The 24,873-nt window shown below is 40.3% G+C and overlaps 1 protein-coding gene across 4 annotated transcripts in view; it reads left to right on the top strand.

Moving 5' to 3' along the window:
* GLRA2 (glycine receptor alpha 2) overlaps positions 1-24,873 on the top strand; it is a 176,842-nt gene that overhangs the window by 118,724 nt on the left and 33,245 nt on the right. For all 4 annotated transcript variants that reach the window (XM_021080515.1, XM_013985912.2, XM_021080517.1 and 1 more), the window contains one exon: positions 19,954-20,103. In XM_021080515.1, coding sequence (XP_020936174.1) covers positions 19,954-20,103 — 150 coding nt within the window. The remainder of the gene's footprint in view (positions 1-19,953; positions 20,104-24,873) is intronic.

Here is a 24,873-nt window from a genome sequence, read left to right on the forward strand (position 1 = left end):
CTTTATCACCATTTGTTGAGTAAATGGATAAATACATCCATAACTTTCCCTTCCTTAGAATTCCTCTTAGAGAAAGAGACTGGAGAGAGGGAGTGAGACACTGGAAAGAAAATATTAAGGATGGATTGGAGGTGTCTGATAGGTACGTAGTCTTCCAGACCAGTCCTTTAATTCCCATCCAGCCTACCATATTGGTACTTGGATGTGATCAGTAGCACACGCTCGGCCCAAGAGAACCACGAAAAATGGCAAGTGGCCAGTGTTTATCATCAGCATTTCCTACACCCCTTATTCTATACCCTGCTGCTAAAGAAGCCACTCAACACCTATCACTGCTCTGGTCCCAACATTCAAAAAAAACTCCTCAGTCCTTTATTCCCTTCTTCAATGGAAATTCCAGGCAATTAGGCAAGTCTCAGTTAAGTACTTGTTTTATTAAAGTAATTTGCTATGGGTTGTGACTGACTCTATTCAACTTAATTTTTGAGAACATAGGTTCATCCCCAAATGGGAGACTCCTAATCTGTATCTTAAGTTAGTGGCTACTTAGCCCTTCTGACTACCTCCTCCCTCCCCATCCTTAATTATGTTTGTGGAATGCATGGAATCAGCATAAAGCAGACAGCCATATACATCTTTCCTTCTTTCCCTTTCCTCATCTGAAAAATGAAAGATTTGGATTAGCTGATCTAGAAAGTTGTCTCAGCTCTAAATTTCTATGATTAGTATTCTGTATTAGTATTCTGCCTTTGCAAATTACTCTAAATAAACTCAATCATTTAATCACTACTGAAGAATTAGTAAGGACAAGCAAGGCAAAAATTAAATTCAAACCCTCAAATTAGGGGAGGGGTCGTATACTCATTCTTTGAGCATCCACAGCACTGATGCATGGCAAAAATCCTCTCAAGAGTGAATAACACAAATATCTGCTATCAGTTATCAAAGACAAAGGAATGGGGAAGAGCCTAACAGAACACTGATCCAAATCATTTCCATAAGAATAAATTTCCTGGAAATAGGTATTGTAGGAAGTAAGCTGGTTAATCAAATATTCCAATTGTTAGATCTAAGACACTAAGAAATAAAAGGTTGAAAGAATTACAGTACAATAAAAGCATCTCAAGTGTTAAAACTAGAATGAATATGTGATATCACAGTGGAAATAAGATTAGATCAAGAATCCTGTTCCAGGTCTAGCTTTGTTCTTAACTGCTGTTCTCCTTTTTTTTTTTTTTTTTTTGGAACATTAAGAAAATCAAACTCTCTGACGTCAGTTTTCTTCACAACTATAGTATTGGGAGATAGAATAAACTATATACTGAAATATTTTTCAAAGATCAATGTACCCTACACAACATACATTATACTAATTGGTCATAATGACCATGTGCTTCAGAGTGTTAGAGAAAACTGGGCAAAATTATGCAAATTTAGTATTTTCATAATGTTACTCATAACGAAATGCCTTCAATATTGCCACCATGAGTCATGATATTGGATAAAGCTCAACCAAAGTTTACAGAAAAGATCAAATTCAATTATGAACTATAAAAACATAAATGATTCTCTAAATAGCATTCGAGAGAATATGCAGGTTGCATCCTGTTCATCTAAAACTGTACAGGAATAATTTTTCCCAGTTCTCTAAAAATTAGCAGTTTGGAATTTAAAGGTAAAACAGAGCCATTTCAGGCCAAAGGGTAATTTTAAAACAAGAATAGTTGCAGGAAAATTGGCCCCTCACTGATAGCACTGACTTCAAGATACAGCAGTTGTTCAGAATCTCTTAAGTGCTCCCATCCAGGAAGAAGTCACATGAGACTGACTCCCACATTGAACTTTAATCAAGATCCTAAATTGGATGAAACTATTAATTAATCTAATTGGCAGCACTTAAGGCATTGATTCTAATAGCAGGACAGAGTCCAAGAGGTCAACTCCACCATGATGATGAGAGCTAATGTGTTTTAGCATTTGCAAGGTACCATGTCCACTTTGAAGCACTATACACTTGTTATTTCACATGTACACAAATCTTTACAGCAAGTCTATAAGATGGGCTCCATTACTGTCTCCATTTTTCCTCTGAGAAATCTGAGGCACAGAACGATTCAGTATCTTCCCCAAGGTGTACTACTAGGACGAGGCAAGACCTGATTTGGACCCTCAAAGTCAAACACTAGTGCTAATGTGTTTTACCACCACCTCAACCCAGGATTGATAGGGAACACAGCCATCATCTATTTTCTTGTCTTATGTTACCTCTACAAAGCAGGTTTCTGAGGGAAAGGAACCAAATACTATGATCTTTGTGTATCTTTCAGCATCCCACACGTGGGGAACAGTTTACAATCATTTTTTGACTGACTGCTGAAAATAGGCAATTCATTTTGAGACCTTGTATTTGTACTGGCAACACAAAATGAAGGATTTAAATGATTCCAGAAAAAAAGAAATTTCCACAGTGGAAGGTTTGGGATTGTGCAACTCTTCAGTTTTACTTTCTGTGTTAAGTAGAATATAGAGAAAATGTATTAATTCAGACTATCCTGGATAGTGGTTAGCTTAAATTAGAATATGTGATTCGATTGGGAGTCCATTAAAAATTTTTTTTTTTTCAATAAAAGGCTAGCTGGTAAATATATTGGGCTTTCTCGACTGTAAGATTCCTGTTGTAACTCATCGGTTCTACCACTGTAAGTAGAGAATAGAGAACCACACACAACATGTAAAAGAACAGGAATAACTTTATTTATAAAAGAAGGTAGCAAGACAGATTTAAGCCATGGGCAGCAATTTACCGAGGCCTGGACTCAAGCACATGTAAATCGATTTTGAGTAGCTACTTGATACAGTTTTAGCAGGGATCTCACTTGAACAAATAGATTTTAAAAATTACTATGGTCTCGTTCTCTTACAGATTATCCTTGCAGGTATCTTACTACTTTTCTTATCTAAACTTTCCTTTTTAAAAATTGCAAAAAACAAACAAAAAAACCACCAAATCTCACCAAATTCTAGATCCATGAGGCCCAAAATAAACAACTTTCCTCTCCCTCCCTCTCCTGAAGATACCATATATGAGTATCTACTGCTGCCTAACAAGTTACCCCACCCCCCAATTTAGTGGCATAAACAACACCACTTTAATCTCCTAGTTTCTATGGGTCAGGAGCCCAGGCACAACTTAGCCACGACCTATGTTTCAGGGTCTTCAGGAAGCTAAACTCAAGGTGTCAGCTGGGATTGCAGTCTCACATGAAGGACCAACTAGAGAAGCATCCACTTCCAGCCAAACTCAAGTAGTTTTTGGCAAGATTCAGTTCCTCCTGGGCTGTTGGACCGAGGTCTCAGTTCTTCACTGACTGGTGACTGAATGCCACACTCAGTTCCTTGCCAGGCAGCCCTCTCCAGCAAGGCAAGCCATGTAGAGAGCCAGGGAGAATGCCAGCAACAAAGAAAGTGCAGGAAAGATGAAGCCAGTCTTTTATAACTTCATCATGAAAGTAACACTTTTACCATACCGAATGTTAGAAGCAAGTTGCCAGGTCCAGGCTCCAGTCAAATGGAGGGGTTAACCAACAATATGAATACCAGGAGGCAAGAATCACTGGGTTCCATTTTAGAAGGCTGCCTACCACACACTCTTCAAATGAAGTCTTCATTGGTCTTTTAGTGTAGTGCCAGTAACATTCTTAATTGATGTCCTGTCAACAGGAGTGTATAGCTGTTGACCTAACTGATGCCACCCTGGGCCCTTACAATTTCTCCTGTCCTTTTTCTGACCCAACCCAGAACTACAGTGAGCTGTAAGGAAAGCTCTTCTCTGTCAAAAGCTTTGTACTTAACATCTATTGTTTAATAATTATTACGACCAGATGGCCACTAGGTTGTTAGTCCCCATTGATGAAAATCTTGGCTGATATACTCCTGGTACCCACCAGACTAGTTACCCATTCATGAATTTTGACTTGGGAATGTACCTCCTGTTTCCAAGAACCCACCCCCATACCCTAGGTTACCTATAAAACTCTCCCAGTGGCCCCCTTGGCTATGCAGAGCTGCAAATGCTTCCAGATCTTTGTCTGCCTGACCCCCAACCCATCCTGTAAATATGTTACCCTTTAATCAGCTGATTCATTCATCATATGCCCGCCTTTTTTTTCTCGGTCTCAAGATGCCCTTTCAGTTCGATGGGCACTTTTTGTTCCCTCGGTGTTCCAACAAGTAGTAATTTGTACCTTCATGATAGTTACATCCTTTAGGCTCAAGATACAACTGTGATTCAATCTCCCTAACAAACTTCATATCTAGTGTGGAATAGTTTATATGATGTTTCTACAAATAAGCTGCTGCTCTCGTTATTTCCCCAATGCCGGGAGGGTTGGTATATGCAGAATAACTCTTGCACAGTATTAGAATGGAAATTAGTTTTTGTTATAATTACACAACTCTAATTTTGTCAAATTAAAACTAGCTGTGCAGAGCAAAAAGGGACGTAATGGGTGTTAAATTACATGGGTAATATACATCCCAAATTGATTTGATGCTTCCTTCTCCAGATTGGTTTTTGAACTGTGTTGACACTCCATTCTCATTGATAATGTGCAAACCAGAGTTTTGAAAAGGAGTTTGCAGAAGGGTCTGTGGTTTGTCTGCTATGCTGGTTCTAAATAGTGCATGATGTGACAGGCATTTTTGTGTCAGAATCCTCAGATCCAATTTTAGGTTTGGGTCATTTACGTCACCTGCAGATCCCATGACAAGTATGTAGATACACATAGTTCCTTTGGGAGATGGTCTGAGGAAGGACAAGTGAGAATATAGAGTGTAAAGAGGGAAAGGAGAAAAGCCAATGAATTCGATTATATCAGTTGCCATGGATGGCAAGTAAGGTTCAGTCCTGCCCGGGAGTCTCTGAAAAACTACAGAGAATTCTTATCACATTTATACCATCAAGTAAGTGGAAATCTGGGGTCTTTATCCATCAATTACCCTCCCTCCATGGTTGAGAGCCATTGCCCTGCAGCATTCTAGGCTTCCTTGCATCCAGGTTGAGAAAGTTATTAAAATGCAGCCCCCCCACCCCGGCCCAGCTCATAGGCAAGAAAGCAGCAAGGTTCAGGAGCTTGAGGCAAGTTGCTGATGATTTACAAACCTTCCCATTGAATCTGCTAGTGAACTCAGTACATCTGCCACACACACTCTTAAACAGATAAATGTTTTTCATCAATACAATTTGTTTCCAAGCAAGGAATTCACCATTTGGGTCAAGTTCTGCCTGACACACAGAGGTGCTCCATGAACGTGCATTACTGGATGACACTGAAGGCTAAAAGCAGAGCCAGAAGTCTGCTTAGATACTCACATCTCTGATCACCTTGAGACTGGGACCCTAGCCTGCTACTGACTTGGTTTCCTCTCTCATCACTTTCTCTTTCTCTGGAGTCATAGATTTGAAGAAGCCTAGAGATGATCCTCCAATCCTTTCATATTTCCAAGAAGAAACCTGAGGGCCAGAAGGGTTAAATGATGTGGCCACATTTGCAGTCATCTAGTGGCAAAGCCAAGACCCACATCCTTGGCCTCTTCTCTCTGCTTTCTCCATCACAGCTCTCCTGCTGCCTTCCCTTCATTCCTGTAATGCTCCAGGATTGATGTCCACCAAAGGACTGAGACTGATCTAAACCCTCTGAAGCAGATGGACACTACTGATGTCTTAGAAATGGGTGTGCTCAAGGAGCCCAACCCAAATCTTTCCACATTTGCAGTTTATCTTTTTCTCTTGTTTAGCAGTCTGTACACTTCCATATTGAAATAGAAAAATGCCTCCTGATAGCACAGTCTTTTTAATTTCTTCAAAGAGCTTGCATATCTATTTGTGTCATTTTATTCAAGAGGCTGTAGGATTTCTTTTTAATTATGGAGACTCCTGCAGGCTAGTATCTACTGCAAATAAGTATCTAATTATTAGTGGGTGGTTTGTGCTTCTGGTTTTCGGAGTGAGGAAAAAGGCATGGAACCGACTGGCATCAAAATACTGCTCAGCTATAAGAAATGGACCCAGTGGAGGTCAGGTTTTTGGTAATTTAAAGAAACAAAAAGTGAGGGCAGCAGCCCAGCTAGAGGCTTAAGTACGTGAATCCCCAGTCTCTGAGTGGGAGTTTGTTTTTGTGGTCTGCTCCCCACATATTATCTCAAACACGATGGGGGTCTGGAATTTTTCCGTTTTGGGTTCACTGTGGATGGGATGAAACCGTATGGAGCTGATTAACTTTAAGAGCTTGAGGTTAGCATGAACCAGGCAGGAGTGCCCCAGATCTCATGCCAAGAAGGGAAGGTTTCTGTCAAAGTGGCTCCCATGGAGCCATCCTCACTGACCTGCTGCCTCCAGTGTAACCTTGTATTAAAGTACAGAACTGATGCTAATCCAGGCCATAGGCTAAGGGGTTAGGTGGTAAAGTTTCTTGGGTACCACTGACTGCCATTCAACTAACATCTCATGCTGTGAAATACTCTTTGGCCCTCCCTCTATCAAAAGAACACCTGTCCTCATCTCTAGACAGTAGCATTCCAGGGCTCTGCGGATTCAGGTCCATCATTGGGAAGCTTGGCACCTGGAGCAGCCTCTTTGCACCCCTGTGGCATCACAGGATTCGAGGTGTTCTTGAGGAAATAGCTGCTCTATCACTGCAGGTTGAAATGAGCTTCTAAGACTGCCACCATTTTGCAGTCCAGAGCCATCCATTTCTCATCTATCTCACCCACCCTACCGATCACCTCTAAACTTCTCTGGCATTAGAAATACATGATCTTGATGACTCTGGGATGACAATATGCCTACTCATACTCAACACTGGCCTACTTGCTCACCCTGATGAGGTTCAGAGTTTCACAAATGGTCGCAGGGGACAGATTTGGCCTGTGCTGCCTTCCTGATCTGGCCTCCTCATCCCACTCTAGGGAGCACAGCCAATTTGGAAATCATGAGCCAATGAGCCCACTCAAAGAAGTGGAGACTGCTCAGCTTCTCCAGATTCCCCCTCCCATCCAGCCACCTCTCTGATGAGCAAAAGACAGAGGGCAGGAGAAAACCTCTGTCATCACTCTAAACCCTACCCACCATTCCAAGGCTTTTCACTCAACCCTAGTCCCAAAAACAAGAATGGACAGTTTTTACTCAACTTCCCTTCTTCCTTGTTCACAGGAAGGAAATTTGACCCTGGGGTGAGGTGGGTGGGGATTAAATGAAGTGGATACAGCACTCATGGGGGACTGAGAAAGAAAATGAAGGACAGTGTGGTTATCTCATATTTTTCAACATTTATTTTCACAATAGCTCCATGGCGGCAGGTGTGACTGTACTGTTTCTCACTTGCCCGGCCCACTGCCTGCACTTTCTCACCTCTCTTTCACATCAGATGCTCAGATGCTGTCATCTGGTGAAACCAGTCTGTAAGTAATTCTCCTGACTCACTCCCCAGAGAAGGAGCTTTCCACAGGGGTCAGTGAGCCAGAAAAGCACAGAGTGTGGAGTCAAGCCAAAGTAGATGTGAAGAGCAACTCAACCATTCTTTTCCTGTGTGATCTTGATAAAGTTAATGGGTAGACCGTTTTCTTATCTTTATGAGAAATGACTCAGAGTTGAGTGGTTGCAAGCTTTTCACTGACGATGGTGGTTGATAGTTTGCTGTTTTGGTTTTGTAACAGCCTATCTCAGCCCTACTCCGGACATACAGGAGTGCTCACTGCAACCAGGTTCCATTTGCTGTGAACTTAGCTTATGTAGATTTGAAATAGGGCAATATAAAAACACTAATAAAGTCTTAGTGCATGCACAGGACATGAAATACAACAAATTCTACTTTACATGTATTCCTCTAAGGAAAACAGCCTTGAATTATACAAGTTTTGAATTATGTAATGTCTTTAGGAGTTCATCCCTGGCAAAATGACATGACAGAGTGTCTACAGTCTCCCAAATGAGTGTTAAGATTTACATAAAGTGTCTTATTCAATCCCTCAATTACCCCGATCACACTGGAATCCTTGGGTCTCTATTTCAATATGAAAAAACTGTGATTCCAAAAGGTTAAATCATTTTCCCAAGTTCACTAGCCATTCAGCTAGGATTCAAATCTAAGTTGGCCTGGCTACAAAGCTGTTCATTTCCTTCCCTCCTTCCCTCCTTCACCATCTTCATATTCTCCCCAATTTATTCCCTCCCTCCCTTTCTCCCTTCCTCTCCACTCCCCGCCACAACACACACTGACTACACACATATCTGTTGAGTAGAGCATCACCTCATTATGCCCCCCAAAGTCTGTGGTTAGCCTTCTGATACAGAGATCTGCCAATTGGCTTTAAAAACAAACAAACAAACAAAAATTAAAAAGGAGTTCCCATGCAGTGGAAACGAATCTGACTAGGAACCATGAGGTTGCGGGTTCGATCCCTGTCCTTGCTCAGTGGGTTACGGATATGGCGTTGCCGTGAGCTGTGGTGCAGGTCACAGACGTGGCTCAGATCTTGCATTGCTGTGGCTCTGGTGTAGGCCAGTGACTACAGCTCCAATTAGACCCCTAGCCTGGGAACCTCCATATGCCTCGGGTGCGGCCCTAAAAGGACAAAAGACAACAACTGCCCACCCAAAAAAACACCTTAAAGTATAGTTGACTTATAATGTTGCATTAGTTTCAGGTATACAGTGAAGTGAATCAGCCATGCATATACATACATCCATTCCAATTGGTTCTTTTCTTCATTGGGATTGTTTCTATACTGCTGGGCAATTTGTTCCAAACTTTCAACTCCCTCCTCATCCGTGTCCTTGCTTAAGAAGCAATATACTGCGCTTATTTTGTCACTGAAGGTAGAGCCACAGTAAGCAGACGAGGGAAGGCATCAGTTCCTGCCCAGCAGCTAAGAATATGGTGAGACATGTGGCAGACACCAGCTCAGGGTAGCAGATTCCTCCTAGGCCTCCTTCTTCCCCTTCTTCCATATGCCACTCTACCCTCACTTTGGCTCTCCCCCAGATGCCTATACTTGCAAGAGGCTAAAACTTGGGGGTGCCTTTCTCTAGGGTGTGCCTATAGTGCCTCTAACAGTGGTTCTTACCTAGTATTACTCGTGCATTCTGGGGCTGCCAATTTTACCCCCTCTGACCTTTCAACTGACAAAACTCAGCAAATAGTGTGCTTTGGCAAGCTACTTGGAACAGTTTTCTGACCACCAGAATGGAGAGAAATTTATTCATATTTGGAAATAGTACCAGCCACCTAGGCCTGCGTGCCAACAAACTCCCCAATTCTTTGGTCCCTGAAGGTTGTTCAGGTCCTGTCGTGATGAAAGTGTTATGATCTAAGGAGCATCGTGTGTAACTACTTGGTTCCTGCAGATACCAGCCTTGGAGGCAGTGCCACCCGATGGCTGTTTCTACAAACAGCACCTTCCCAAGAGTTGGCACTTGTTCAGTACTCTACCCAGAACCCAACAAGAGTGTAAGACAGAGAGAGAAAATGGGGTGGGGGTGGTTACACTGGGACAGGCCAGGTAGTCATTGCTGCCATCATCCTTCTCTGCCTAGGAATTCTGATTTTCCTGGCATTAAACAGCAGATGTGAGCTCTTTAATTAGGCAATAAAAATGGCAACTTGGCAGTAAAATTGTCAAGATAAAATTGTACAACACCATCAATCTTTGGCACTAGGATTAATTCAACTGTCTATATTTTTTCTGATGATATTTTTACAGTGACTGAATGTATGTAAGAGGCAAAACAGAAAGTCAAAGCCAGAATTCTCACTTCCATCTTTGCTATTAGCTGTCTAAGATTTAGACATGCATCTTTTCTCCCCCTTAAAATGAGGATGGAGAGGGTGGGAGTATACTTCAAAGCACTCAATAAAAGACAAACTGCCTAGAGCTACCACAGGCCTCTGTTCCAGGTAATGGAAACACAAGTCAGGCTACTGTGACCCTTAAGTATCTATTCCCACAGCTGCAATAATCAAGGTTAATTAAAATTTTTCTTTCTAAATTAGAGAAGAAACCGTATTGTACAGAGCAGAAAAGCTTCTATCCTGGCTTAGCAAGGGTTTGTATCCATAGTTTGAGAATAATTATATATTGACTCAAGGAGGTGGATGTGAGGCCTCATTCCACTAAAATCAATAAAAATATATTAGTATATTGAGATTATTCCATAAATTCTATTTTGTCTTTTTTCTATTAAGAGTAATAATTAATGTATCATCATCATTTGTGATTTTTCTCTACTACAGAGAACTTCTCCTCTCTGTACATGTTCATAACTAGTCTTCCTTAATTGGCTGCTGAAGGAATATCACAGCTCTCTGGGGTCAGCCTAGGGGCTGGGAACACGGATGTATTATGGTTGGCACACTGTCAAATGGGAGTGCCTTGCCCAGGAGGGATGGAGAGGCATTCAAGCTCTAAGGACATTCAGGCAATCCTTATACAATAGTCCACTCTTCTGTGCTAGGGATAAACATTGGGTGGAAAATGGCCCAACCCATGAACAACTGTCTTCATGACACAAGAAATGGTATAGTCTTTGTAGACAAAGTATCTTATGGGACTAAGGTAAATAAATTCATGGCTTGATGCTCCACCTTGAAATTGTTATAATTTATGGGGAAAAAAAAGCTCAAGAAAAATTGCCAGAGTTTTCAAAAATACCTAGACAGTGATGAAAACTATTAATGAAAAGTTATCTCTAAGAAATGTCAACATGATGTCAAAGTGAGCAATGAGCTGAACACCACCATCCAATTGATCTGTTCAAGTATCAGATAAAGGTTGTTTATTTAGTGCCACAAAAACCTTGACCATTTGACTGGCTCTACTGTTTCACTAGACATTTTTATAAACTACATGAACTGTAAAAACATAAAAATAAGTGTTCTTCTTTCCTTTAAGATTACTCTAGACTTATCTGCATTAATGTCATCAGCTATTGGCTTTAAAAGACCTAAGCTAAATTTTTTTCACTTTAGTGATTGTGAAAGGAATTTGAATTTATATGCAGTTCATATAACTTGTAAATCAACAGAAAATATGGGGCACTTACTCTATGCCCAAAGACTTACCATTGGTGGTATAGATACAAAAGACATTACTGGGTCTTTATCCTCCAAGCATCCTCTACTTTAGTTGGGCAGATAAAATATGCACACATGAAGCAAACACTAAACCATCAGATCCTAACTCTCAATGTATGACAAATTCTAAAGATGGGTAAGACCATTGTGGGCTAGAACAGGCAGAGAAAGCGTCATTCTGAAGACGGAATTTGACCTACTCCTTGAGGAATTACTTGGAAATGAACAGGTAAAGAAAGAAAAGGGAGGAAGAGGGTCTATGCTTGGACAGGAGTAGTGACCAGGATTTCTTAACCTTAACACTATTAACATTTGGGGCTGGATAATTCTTTGTCCTGGGCTTGTCTTAGGCCATTGTTGAGCACTTAGCGTATCCATGGCCCCTACTCAGTAGAAGCCAGTAGCAAAACCTCGATGCCCAGTTGGGACAAACAAAAACATCTTCACACACTGCCACATGAGCTCTTGGGGCAACGTCACCTCCAGCTGAGAATCCCTGAGCCAGACAAAGATACTTGAGTTGGGGTTGGGGGTGCTTTCTCTATCTCAGAGTTTACCAGTTTCACAATTATTGACTTTTGATGCTGGATTCTATTCCTGGGGGGGAGGCAGTCCTGTGCATTAGAGAAAATGCTTAGCAGCATTCCTGACCTCACCCCTGCCTCCCGTTGAGACAACCAAAAATATCTCCAGACATCATCAAATGTCCCCTGGTGTGCAAAATCACACCCATTTGAGAAGCGCTGGGATCCTCAGTAGGAATGGACTCAGCTACCACAGCACAAGGTTCGTGTTAGGAAAGAGTGGAATGAGATTGAGTAACAAGGATGGACACAAGCGATGTGAAATCTTGGATACTAGAGCCTGTAACAGGCAGCCACAGTAGTCCTTAAGCAGATGTGTTTCAAAATGAATTGGTGTTTAAATTTAATCTGGCAGAAGTAAAAGGATAAAGTGCCAGGGGAGGGACTGAGTTCAGGGGGATCTTTTGGGAAATTGTTATGATAACCAGGTTTAAGTTTTGATGGCCAGGGTTGTAGTGACACCTTTGGAATGGAGGGAAAAGGGTGCTTTGCAGAAAGAAACGTTGAGCTTTTGCAACAGATGGAGTATTAAAGATGAAGGAAGAGGAGGAATCAATGGTGAAACTAGTGTTGCTAGGGAAAGGAAGATTCAAATAAGATGAATGGGAAAGAGGGGCATTTAATGATTTTGATTCTGTGACTCCTAACTACAAGCATTCTAAAGAATTAGCACAGGAATGCTGGTGAGAGATCAAGGTTGAGTAATGGGTTTGGGAGTGCTAGAAACACAAAACCCTGAAATCTCCATGGCTTAGCACAACATAAGTTTATTTGTCACTCACATTACATTCCACTGTGAAGTGGGTGGCCCTGTGTCTTTTAGAGATCCAGACTTCTTCCACCTTATGGCACTGCCTCTTAAATGAATGGCATCCAAGGTGGATGCAAAAGAGTTAAGTCCTAAGAACCTCTTGGACGATTTTAGAGGTCCTGCAGTGGTGTACATTATTTCTGCCCACATTCCACTGGGGATCCAGCTGAAATGGACGACCTAGTTTACTGGTGTCCCAGGCAGAGGAAATGGGATTCACAAGAACTTGGCCAATCTCTGCTGTGGGAGACACACATACACACAGAAAACTACAGAGGTGGATGAATTTTTTGAGGACCTGAAGATACAGGGAAAACTGGAGAGCAAGGAATTCAAGGAACACAAATAACAAATGGAAGAAGATTCAGCAAATAAATCTGATGAATTCAGATAGAAAATGGACGAAATTCAGAGATGTGGTTAGACTGCTTGGAAGAGAAGCGACCCTGTGTAGAGAGGAGGTAAATTTCCACAAGGAAGAGAAATGTTTCTTTCTGCTAAGACACTGGCTATTGAGACAAAGAAATTCAAGCTAATTATAAAAGGACTTACAGGAGTTCCCTGGTAGAAGAGCAGGTTAAAGATCCAGCATTATCACTACAGTGGCTTGGGTTCACTCCCTGGCCTGGGAACTTCCACGTGCCATGGGCGTGGCTGAAAAAAAATTTAAAAAAAAGAAAAGGACTCATAAATCTATACCCTACTCAAAACCCATCAGTAGCTGATATTTGTAAGCAGCCTGAAACCCAAACCCCTCTGCCCGGCTTTCAATGTGCTGTCCCAGCCTATCTGTCCACATCTCACCATGTGCTTTCCACAAACCTAGCACATCCTGATCACTGGGTTGTTCACCACTCTCAAGCCAACCTACTCTCTCCCATCTTCACAGTTTTACTTTCACAGCTCCTTCTACCTACCAAATCTTGGCTCTCTTCCAGCCCTCAAATGCTATGCCATCCATGAATGAGGGCTTTCCTCATTTTCCCTGTCAACACTGAAAGCCACCTTTTGGGTTTTCCTCTATTTTGGCACATGGGACCATCTGCTTCACATCAGGTTTTTTTGGTTTGTTTTTGGTTTTTGTTTGTTTTGTTTTTTGTCTTTTTAGGGCCGCACCTGCAGCACATGGAAGTTCCCAGGCTATGGGTCAAATCAGAGCTGTAGCTGCAGGACTACGCCAGAGCCACAGCAACGACAGATCTGAGCTATGTTTGTGACCTACACCACAGCTCACAGCGGATCCTTAACCCGCTGAGTGAGGCCAGGGATTGAACCCACACCCTCATGGATCCTAGTTGGGTTCATAACTACTGAGCCATGACAGGAACTCTCTGTATCAGTTTTATGTTCACTTGACTGTCACCTTCAGTAGCCCAAGGTTTTCTCAAGCATCAAGTAGGGCCAACATACCAGGACAAACCAGACAACACAACGATCTATGTTAGGGGCTGGCAAACATTTTCTGTGAAGGGCCATATAGTATTTTAGGGTTTCCAGACACATGGTCTCTGTTACAACTACTCAGCTGTGTCATTTTAGTGAAAAAGCAGCCAGAGACAACAGGTAAAATGAATGCGTATTGTGGCATTGCAATAAAACTATAAAACACATGGTGGGGTGGATTCAACCCACAAGCCGTAATTTGATGCTCCCTGACCTATGTGAATGACACTTTCTGGAGGATAGTGCAAACAGGTTCCTCTGGAGTATCACCTGGGAAGTTCTGTGAAGAATCCATGTGCACATTCATTATCCTTGTACCCTCCAACACACCTCCCGCCAGCACCAAGGACAGCATCTTCCACAGAGCAGGCCCTCAGTGTTTATGTTTCTGAATTCAACATACTTGGAAAGGTAACATCTCAGTAAATTGTAATAGCATCTTAAGAGCTTAATTAATTTGAAAACTATTTCAAGAGACTGTAGTAAAGTAGTTCAGGAAGAGCTCATGTAAGCCCAAGGGTCAGAAAAAGAAAGTGATGGGGGAAATATGAGCTAAACACATCGAAGGATTAGCAGCCAAAGAGAGAGAATCTGACATCAGGGCTGGATAAAGGTGGCAAAAAGGCATTTCAATCCTACGATATAAGCACTGAGGGACATCATATCATACGTCATAGATGTCTCACAACACCTTCTAAATCCATGTGAATAATGCATTTAATACCAGCACTTCAATGCTGGAAAGATGATCGTGATTTGGAGGAAACTCAGAGACCAACCAAAGTGATTAAGAGACTGAAAAGACTCATTTATGAGCAGCTATAAAAGGAGCCAAATACGTGTCTGGCCTGCTGATGGCCAGAAGGAGATGGGGAAAAGGTTTACAAATTACTGAATGCTGTAAACACCAGGAAGGGGAGGAATGATGGCAAGTTCTACGGGACTTAGCTCTTGCTATGGACATATATCAGGCAATGACAAATTCTTCTCATTATTAGGTCTTAAAACATTTACAGGTCATCTGAATAATATATAACTGGAAATGGTGCTGTGATTGGTAATGTTGTATTATTATAGGAGAATAGGACTGCTATAAAAGGGCAAATACAAGAAAATTATTGCTTATTAAGGAAAGAAACATTTCTGGGATGCTAGCTGAGCTGAGAGAATGAAAATGTACTAATAGTCACTCTCAGAAATTTCCAATATATGAAACTGTAGGTATTGTTACATAGGGAAGATCTCCTGAAGGTCAAAAATGCAAAGATGGGAGTTCCTGTTGTGGTGCAGTGGAAACAAATCTGACTAGTTCGATCCCTGGCCTCACTCAGTGGGTCAGGGATCCGGCATTGCCATGAGCTGTGCTGTAGGTCGCAGATGTGGCTTGGATCCCATGTTGCTGTGGCTGTGGTGGAGGCCATCAGCTGTAGCTCTGATTCAACCCCTAGCCTGGGAACTCTGTATGCCCTGGGTGTGGCCCTAAAAAAGACCAAAAAAAAAAAAAAAGAAAGGGAAAGATGGCCAGATATTTCCTCCATTCCTTCCCTTCAGTCATTCAATCATCCACTGATCCATCCATTGCATGTATCTAACGTTCACTCACCATCTGCCAGGTTCTGTGGCTGTTGACACCAAGAGTAATACTACACAGAACCTGCTGAATGAAAAGGCTTACAGTCTAGTCAGTCTAGTGGTAGGGTCAGGGAAGCTGGTGGACTATGAAGCAACAGACAGGATTGATAGACAATTATAAGAAGCAAAGAAAAGTGGCCCCCAACCCAGATGAGACAAAGTAGAAAGGTTAGGGAGGCTTCTCAGAAGACCTGGTATATCCAAGCCAAGTCATAAAGGATTCTGAGTCATCTGTTAATCAGAAAGACTGAGAATAGTCTTTCTAGGTAGAAAGAGTGATATATTCAAAGTGCTGGAGATGACAAAGTACTGGACCAATTTGTCACAACATATGCAGGACTGACAAGTAGTTCAGAGTGATGGAGAAAAATAGGTTGAGGCAAGTGGTAACCTTAAAAATAATTTGGAATATTTTAGGATTGTGGGTGATTTTTACTTTCCTTGTTGATTTTTCTGTCCCTTCCAAGTTTTTTCCAGTAACAAAATCACACCCTTAGGTAGCCAAATAATTGCAAACATTTATATAGCACATTCTCTGTGCCAAACCCTCTTCTAAGCACTTTATACATTAAGTGGTTTTATCCACATAACTCTGTGAAATAGCTCTTATTATTGTCCTTCGTACAGATGAGGAGGGGAGGCAGAGAGAGGTTAAACAATTAGGCAAAGTTAACAGTCAGGAAAAAGCAGTGTGTCTTACTTCAGGCGCCTCATTCTAGAGTCTCTGCTTTTACCTCCTCTATGATTCTGCTGTCTTTTTAAGTTAGGAGCCTATATTCCTATCTTTTACTCCCATGATGTTAGCCTAAAAATTGATCTAACAAATAATCAGAGACACAGTCAAGTATTTGGGGGAAACAGTGCTCAAAGCCCCCAAATTTGTAGTAGCATAAAATAAAACTAAAAATCACCTACATACCCTATAATACGGAATGATTAATCATGGGATAGACAATTAAACAAGCACTGAAAATTACGATATAGAAGAACATTAAATCATATGGGAAATGCTTGCTATAAAGGTCAAAGAGAAATGCAAGATACAAACACTATAATCCCAGTAGTATGTTTCTGTATGTCCAGAAGTGAAATTCAAGATTGGGTTCCAATTTCTATTTTAGCTCTGCCACCATTTAGCTTTGTGACCTTGGGTGATAATAGTACCCCAGTTTCCTCATCAGAAAACAGAGGTAATATATTGGTATTACAATAGTTAGAAAATTAACATATGTAAAATTCTGGCTGGTAAACAGTGTCAGCTATCAAAAAGTAGGAAACCCTATTTAAAATCAGAACTAGATACTGCACATTCAGTTGGCAGTTGGGCAAGCATTCCTATGTAATCTGTGGTCCAGTATGTTACAACTTCATCGATTTATTTTCTCCCTCATATTTTAAAAAATAACAGGGAAGTTGAGTCAGATGAGGGAACTTTGCATTGCAAGTAAAAAGTACTTGCTTTCAGAATCTGCTCTATCAAGTTATAAAAATGTATGAAAAACTCAATAAATGAGAAGTTATAAAAGTTTCCTTTTGAACCAGATACCTTCCCAAAGCTAGAGCCCTGATATTTTCCTTTGGTTGAATATTCTGGAATTGTGATGGTTTAAAACTCTTTAATCTCAACATAACCAAGCTACATACAACAAACCCACAGCTAACATCATACTCAAGAGTGAAAAGCTCAAAGCATTTCCTCTAAGACCAGGAATAAAAACAAGGATGCTTACTCTCACCACTTTTATTTTTCATGGTATTGGACATCCTAGCCATGGCAATCAGACACGAAGAAATAAAAGGATTCCAAATTGGAAAAGAAGAAGTAAAACTGTCACTTTTTGCAAATGACATGATATTATACATAAAAAATCCTAAAGACACCACCAGAAAACACTACTAGAGCTCATCAGTGAATTTGGTAAAGAAGCTGGATATAAAATTAAAATACATAAATCTGTTGCATATCTATACACTAACAATGAACTGCAAGAAAGAGAATTAAGGAAACAATCTCATTTACCATTGTATCAAAAAGAATAAAATACCTAGGAATAAACCTACTTAAGGAGGTAAAAGACCTCTACCAGGGACACTATAAAATGCTGATCAAAGAAATTTGAAGATGACACAAATAGATGGAAAGATAGACCATGTTTTTGGACTGGAAGAATTACTATTATTAAAATGGCCATCCTACTCAAGGCAGTCTACAGAGTCAATGCAACCCCTCTCAAATTACCAATGGTATTTTTCATAGAACTAGAATAATTTTAAAATTTGTATGGAAATACGCAAGATCCCGAATAGCCAAAACAATCCTGAGTAAAAAGAACAGAGGTGAAGGAATCATGCTCCCAGACTTCAGATTATACCACAAAGCTATCATCATCAAAATAGTATGGTACTGGTACAAAAATAGACACACAGATCAATGGAATAGGATAGAAAACCCAGAAATAAACCCCCACACTTATAGTCCATTAATCTTTGGCAAAGGATGGAAGAATATACAATGGTGCAAAGATAGTCTCTTTGATAAGTAGCTCTGGGAAAACTAGACAGTTTCATGTAAAATAATAAAATTAGCGTATTTTTCTAACGCTATATATAAAACTCAAAATGGATTATAGAACTAAATTTAAAATCAGAAAGCATGAAACTTCTAGGAAAACATAGGCAAAACTTTCTAACATATATTCACACCAATGTTTTTTTGGCTCTAAGTCCTAAAGCAAAGTAAATAAAAGCAAAAATAAACAAATAGGGCCTAATTAAATTTAAAAGCTTTTGCACAGCAAATGAAATCATTGATGGAATGAAAAGACAACTTTTGGAAATGGAGAAGATATTTGCAAATAATATGAACAATAAGAGATTAATATCCAAAATATATAGACAACTCATATAACTCAACATCAAAAAAAAAAAAAAAGTGGGTAGAAGACTTAAATATACATTCTCCAAAGAGAAGAGGTGGTCACTAGGCACATGAAAAGATGCTCAACATCACTAATCACGAGGGAAATGCGAATCAAAACCACATTGAGGTATCACCTCACACCAGTCAGAATGGCTATCATCAAAAAGAACACAAATAATAAATGTTGGGTATGGTGTAGAGAAAAGGGAACCCTCCTATACTGTTGGTGGGAGTGTAAATTGGTGGAGCCACTATGGAAAACAGTATAGAGGTTTCTCAAAAAACTAAAAATGGAACTACCATATGACCCAGCAATTCCACTCCTGGGTAAACCCCCCCCCCCACACACACACACAAAATGCTAGTTTGAAAAGATACATGCACCCAAGTGTTCATAGAAGCATTATTTACAATAGCCAAGATATGGAAATAACCTAAGTATCCACCAACGGATGAACAGATAAAGAAAATGTGATGTATATACACAATGGATTATCACTCAGCTGTAACAAGAGTGAAATTTTGCCACCTGCAGCAACATGGATGGAGTTGAAGGGTATTATGCTAAGTGAAATAAATCACACAGAGAAAGACAAATACTGTATGATATACTTAAATATGGAATCTGAAAAATACAACAAACTAGTGAATGTAACAAAAAAGAGGCAGACTTACAGATCTAGAGAACAAACTAGTGGTCACCAGTGGGGAGAGGAAAAAGGGGAAGAGCAATATAGGGGTAGGGGATTAAGAGATACAAACTATTATCCATAAAAATAAACTGCAAGGATATATCGTACAATACAGAGAATATAGCCAATAGTTTATAATAACTATAAATGGAGTGAGTATAAGCTTTTAAAATGGTGAATCACTATATTGTACACCTGCAACTTATATAATATTGTATAGCAACTACACTTCAATTAAAAAAAAAGAATAAAGGTGTTCCCATGTTACAATCAAAAAATTAAGGGGAATTACCAATTGGTTTTTGAAGGGCCCCAGGCCATACATAGCTTTTTCTCCTCCTTGTTTTGGAATTATCTTACTGAATTTTTAAATGGTAAGAAAAAAAAAAATACAAGAAAATGAGCAGTTTCAAGAGTAGCATATGCTCCGTTTTACCTCAAAGTTTTGTTTTTCTTTCTTTTTTTCATTAAGAAAATTCTTGCAATCTTCTTTGGAGGCTACCAGAGCGAGGGGCTACAGTGAGAGAGATAAAACAAGGGCCTGGGGCAGGGGGTGGGATGGGGACATGCAACTTTCACAGCTCTGCCCAGAATCTGCAAAATGGGATGGAAAATGCAATGGCACTTTCTTAAAGCAAGCCTAGAAAATAATCCTTGATGAAAGGAAATGAGGTAATTCTTTTGCTCACAGTAAGAAACCTGGTTTCCCCATGAGTTTTCATGGTGTCTCTCTCTCTTTCAGGTCTCCTACGTAAAAGCGATTGACATCTGGATGGCGGTGTGCCTTCTGTTTGTGTTTGCAGCCTTACTGGAATATGCGGCAGTGAACTTTGTCTCCAGGCAGCACAAGGAGTTCCTGCGACTCCGGAGAAGACAGAAGAGGCAGAACAAGGTACAGCTGACCTCCGGGGCAGACAAAATCAGTTAGTGCTTGAGATGGTTAACCAGGCAATGTAATTTGGAAAATAGAAGAACACAGAGGTATCAAGAAGGTTAATTTTTGTCCGGATTCAGCCTACTCTACTAAACTACTGCTCAAGTTAGTCATTTAAAATTGGGGTAGGGTTGTCACATTTAACAAATAAAATTCATCAACAGAGGAATGGATAAAGAAGATGTGTAATATAAATATTACACACAGTAGAATATCACCGAGGCATAAAAATGAAATAATGCCATTTACAGCAACATGGATGGACCTAGAGATTATCGTACTAAGTCAGAAAAGTACCCAAATACCATATGCTGTTACTTTTTCATGGAATCTAAAAGACGATACAAATGAACTTATTTATGAAAAGAAACAGACTTGGACTTCAAAAACAAACTTATGGTTACCACCGGGGATGGGGGGGGGGGATAAATTAGGAGTTTGGGATTGACAGTACATAGGACTATATATAAAACAGGTAAACAAGGACCTACTATAGAGCATAGGTAACTATGCTCAGTATCTTCTAATAATCTATAATGGAAAAGAATCTGAAAAAGAACAGATATATAATCAGCTCATATATATATATATATATATAAACTGAATCATTTGGCTGTACATTTGAAACACAACCCTGTAATTTAACAATGAAAATCACAGCATACAGTTAAACTTAAATTTCAGATAAATAAGCAATATTCAGTAAAATCATGTCCCAAATGTTACATGGAACCTACTTTTATTAATAAATTACTGTTTATCAAAAATTCAAATTTAACTGGGAGCCCTGTGTTTTATCTATCAACTCTAGTTGGAGATACATACTCCATTTGATTTTTAAAATCAATGTTTTGAACATTGATAATCTACGTATGCATCTTTGTGCACATAATTGCTTTGACTTTTTCATCAATTGCTCAGCTTTATGTAAATAAGGTCCCTACTCATGTTGATTTCAATCTGGTAAATCCAATTAGAGTGCCCTCACGGTCTCCACTTAAACTTTAATGCATAAACACAAAATTCACATTCTCTAGAAGTTTGTGGTTGGAAACATAGGACTCGAAATCTCCACTTCAGAGGTTCCCAACTTGCCCACACATGAGAAGAGCCTGGAGAGCTTTCAAAAATCCCACACCTTGGCCAGACCCCATACCAATTAATCTCAGTCTTGGGATGGGGCACACAAGTAGTTTCTGCAGCTCCCCAGATAATTCCAGTGTGCAGAGACACTTGAAAAGCACTGCTCTACTTTAAAATTCAATTTCACATAGGATTCCAGAAGCCTTGCGCTTGTTTTCAGTTTCAGACTCTGGCAAAAAAACATGCTCTTTGATACGGAAGATGCCAATGCCTGGAACAGTATCACTAGAGAACTGAGGTTAAAATTTTACATACAGGAGATAAGAGATATTTTTCAAAATCTGTTCCCCCTAAAAAATGACAAATTCAATCTGCTGGTAAAGCCACAGCTATATTACTACTCTGTCAGAGTGAAAACAAAACTGTTTCGTCGTCAGTTTCCTTGCTTCCAGATACCTAGATGTAAAGCTGAACCTTTGTTGTGATTTAGATGTTGCTTTAGTTGGGGAGCTTATATGTCTATGAGCTGAGTGCTAAGTACATCTGCCAAAATGCTGTCTGCACATACTCTGGGCTGGTATTCTGGTGGCTGCCCTCTTTCTCCTCCCCACCTCTGGCCCTGCCATAGCTTAAGCAAACACACGAACACACACATACACTGCTGTATGTTGCCCAGTGTCCGGCCTTTCTCAATTTTCACCTCCCTATTGGTGATAACCATTTCTTTGCCGTCATCCACAGGTGTCAAAAGCACAAAGTGGCAGAGGTTTAAGGTCACTTGTGCCACCCAAGCAGTATTACTAGAACGTCAGGGTATTTCAGCGTATCAGCTATATTCTTGAAATCCCTATCTTTGTATAGTAGATAGCCACTGACTGACTGCTTTCTCAGACCAGAGACAGAAAATGAGTTTCATTCTGCTTCCTAATTCTGAATAATTGGTAGGACTTTCATGGAATGCCGTGTGGAAAATTCTTAGGCTGTATCTCTATCTTATTTCATCATATAAGTCACCTGGAGTTCTTGTTAAGCTTATAGATTGTGGAGTTCCTGTCTTAGCTCAGTGGTAATGAACCTGACTAGTATCCATGAGGATTCGGGTTCAATCCCTGGCCTCGCTCCGTGGGTTAAGGATCCTGCATTGCTGTGGCTGTGGCGTAGGCCGGCAGCAGCAGCTCTGATTCAACCCCGATCCTGGGAACTTCCATATGCCTTGGGTGTGGCTCTAAAAAAGACCAAAAAACAAAAATACTATAGATTGTAATCTGCACCAAACTCTTAAGAAATAGAGTCTGCAGGGAAGTCACTGAGAATGGCTACTTTTCACAAGCGTCCCAGGGAAGTCATATGCGAAGTTAGTCTGGGGAAACCTGGGCAGTATTAGAGCAGGTGGCAGAGAATGAGCAAGACAAAGGAATAGGAAACAAAGTGGGAGGAGTAGGTCGAAGTTCATATAGGACTTCTTAGGCCAGTATGAAGGAATGGGTTTTCTTCTGACTGGAATCCATTGGTTACAATACAGCAAATATTAGACTATTAAGTGGACAGTTTATACAATCAAAAGTAGCAGGAGCTGATTAGTCAGAAGGCTATTGTAGAAATAGAAGCGAGATGCTGGTGGCTTAGACTTTAGAATCCAGCACGGAAATGAAGGAAAGTGGTCAGAGTCAAGATTCATTCATTCATTGCAAAAGTATTTGCTTCATACAGTGTGCCAGAGGCTGTTTACATCCTTAGAAAACATTTTTGCATAGTATGGACAAAATACAATACCTTGATGAAACTTACATTCTATTCATTATTCTTTTGAGGTAAAAACCAATAGGTCATGCTGATGCATCTGAGGTGGGGAGGTGAGGAAAAGAGAGGAGTATGTCTCAGATTTTTGGTTTAAACAATTGAGTAGGCAATGCTACTACTTATTAAGATGGGGACTATTATGAAAGAAGATTTGAAGTGGAACTCAAGTCACTTTGATGCCATTAAATCTGGATGCCTCTAAGACATGCCAGTCGGATTGGCAAGAAATTATGTAGATACATGCACTTAAGGCAGAGACAAGAAATCTAAAAAGTTGTATTTGAGAGTGACCAGCAAACAGATAATGTTTTACATCCACAAACCTGAGTAAGATCACCCACTAAGTGTAAATTCCAAAAAAAAAAAAAAAGTAACTATGTGAGGTGAATACATAAATTAGCTTGGTTGTAGTAATCATTTCATGGTGTACACAAATATCAAATCATGTTGTATCTCTTCAATACACACAACTGTTATTTGTCAATTATACCTCAGTAAAACTGCTGGGGGGGAGCTCAATTACAACACTGAATAATGAACTCATTCCTCTTCTTGAGGAAAAGAAAAAAAAAGCTCTGAGAGTGGAATACTCCATCATTTAAAAAGCTTGTCAGGAATCAAAGAAAGGGAGGCAGAGTGCAGACATCACTTGTATTTGCCTCTTCTGTGTGGAAAAAAATGTAACTTCACGGGACCAATATTTTTTCAAAATGAAAGATAAAAGAACACCTTTGACAGTGGTGTACTGTAGTGCAAAGGAAGAAATTAATACTGCAGCAAAAGGACAGCATGAGGAAGAAAAAAAAAAAAACCGGGAGAAGATGAGAAAGGGTGAAATCCAGGCCAGGGGTGAGGATTGGCCTTACCTGGGGACAGATATTTCCGCCATTTTAATAATGACTTAAATTAGTGTCAGGTCATTGACAAGGATACTCAAGTACAGAGAGTTTGCACATGCTCATGAGCCAGGAAGTAGCACAGCAAGATCTGAAGTGTGACACTGTTTGCAGAGCCTGTGTAATCATCACCATACAGACAAAAATTGCAGAATGGCAACGGCTGTTGATCCATTGGTAGTTTGAGGCTGGTCAGATGTAAGAGCTCATAACTGCTTCTATCATTTCCATGCATTATGAGGCAGGTTTATCAGCTGCAAATGAGGTGTAAAGAAGGAATGCAGAGGTTTAAGGAGGAAAGAGATACAGTATTAAATAGTGGTTTGGGAGAGTAAGAACGCCATTGATCTGAGGAGAAAGATGAGCTCTGAATGCTAAGGCAGAGGTAGTGGGAGAGGCTGTCCAAGGTCTGTGGTTATAATTTTCAAGTTTAAAATTAAATTTAAAGCTGTAATTAAAATAAAACAATTGGTAGGTGAACACCCCTTTGCAGTCAAGGCTCTTATCATTGACAACTTATTTTTGGGAAAAAAAAAAAAAAAAAGCCACTTGGGCTATCAGCCTTGGTCCAGGACATGGCAGGCAAACTCCAAGAAGTCACATGGACTTGGTAGGGTCAATGGAAAACATGGGAAAATCAGAAGTTCTGTGAACATGAGACAAATAAAATAGAGGCCAACATTCTTGCTTTGAGCACCTGAAGGCTCAGGATTGAATGGCTTTGTTTTTTGGGGTTTTTTTTTTTTTTTGTCTTTTTAGGGCCACACCTGTGGCATACGGAGGTTCCCAGGCTAGGGTCGAATAGGAGCTGTAGCTGCTGGCCTACACCACAGCCACAGCCACCTCAGAACTGAGCCACATCTGTCAACTACACCACAGCTCATGGCAACACCGGATCCTTAACCCACTGAGCAAGGCCGGGGATCAAAGCTGCGTCCTCATGTCGTTT

The sequence above is a fragment of the Sus scrofa genome, chromosome X (genome assembly GCF_000003025.6).
Source record: "Sus scrofa isolate TJ Tabasco breed Duroc chromosome X, Sscrofa11.1, whole genome shotgun sequence".
Classification (NCBI taxonomy): Eukaryota; Metazoa; Chordata; class Mammalia; order Artiodactyla; family Suidae; genus Sus; species Sus scrofa.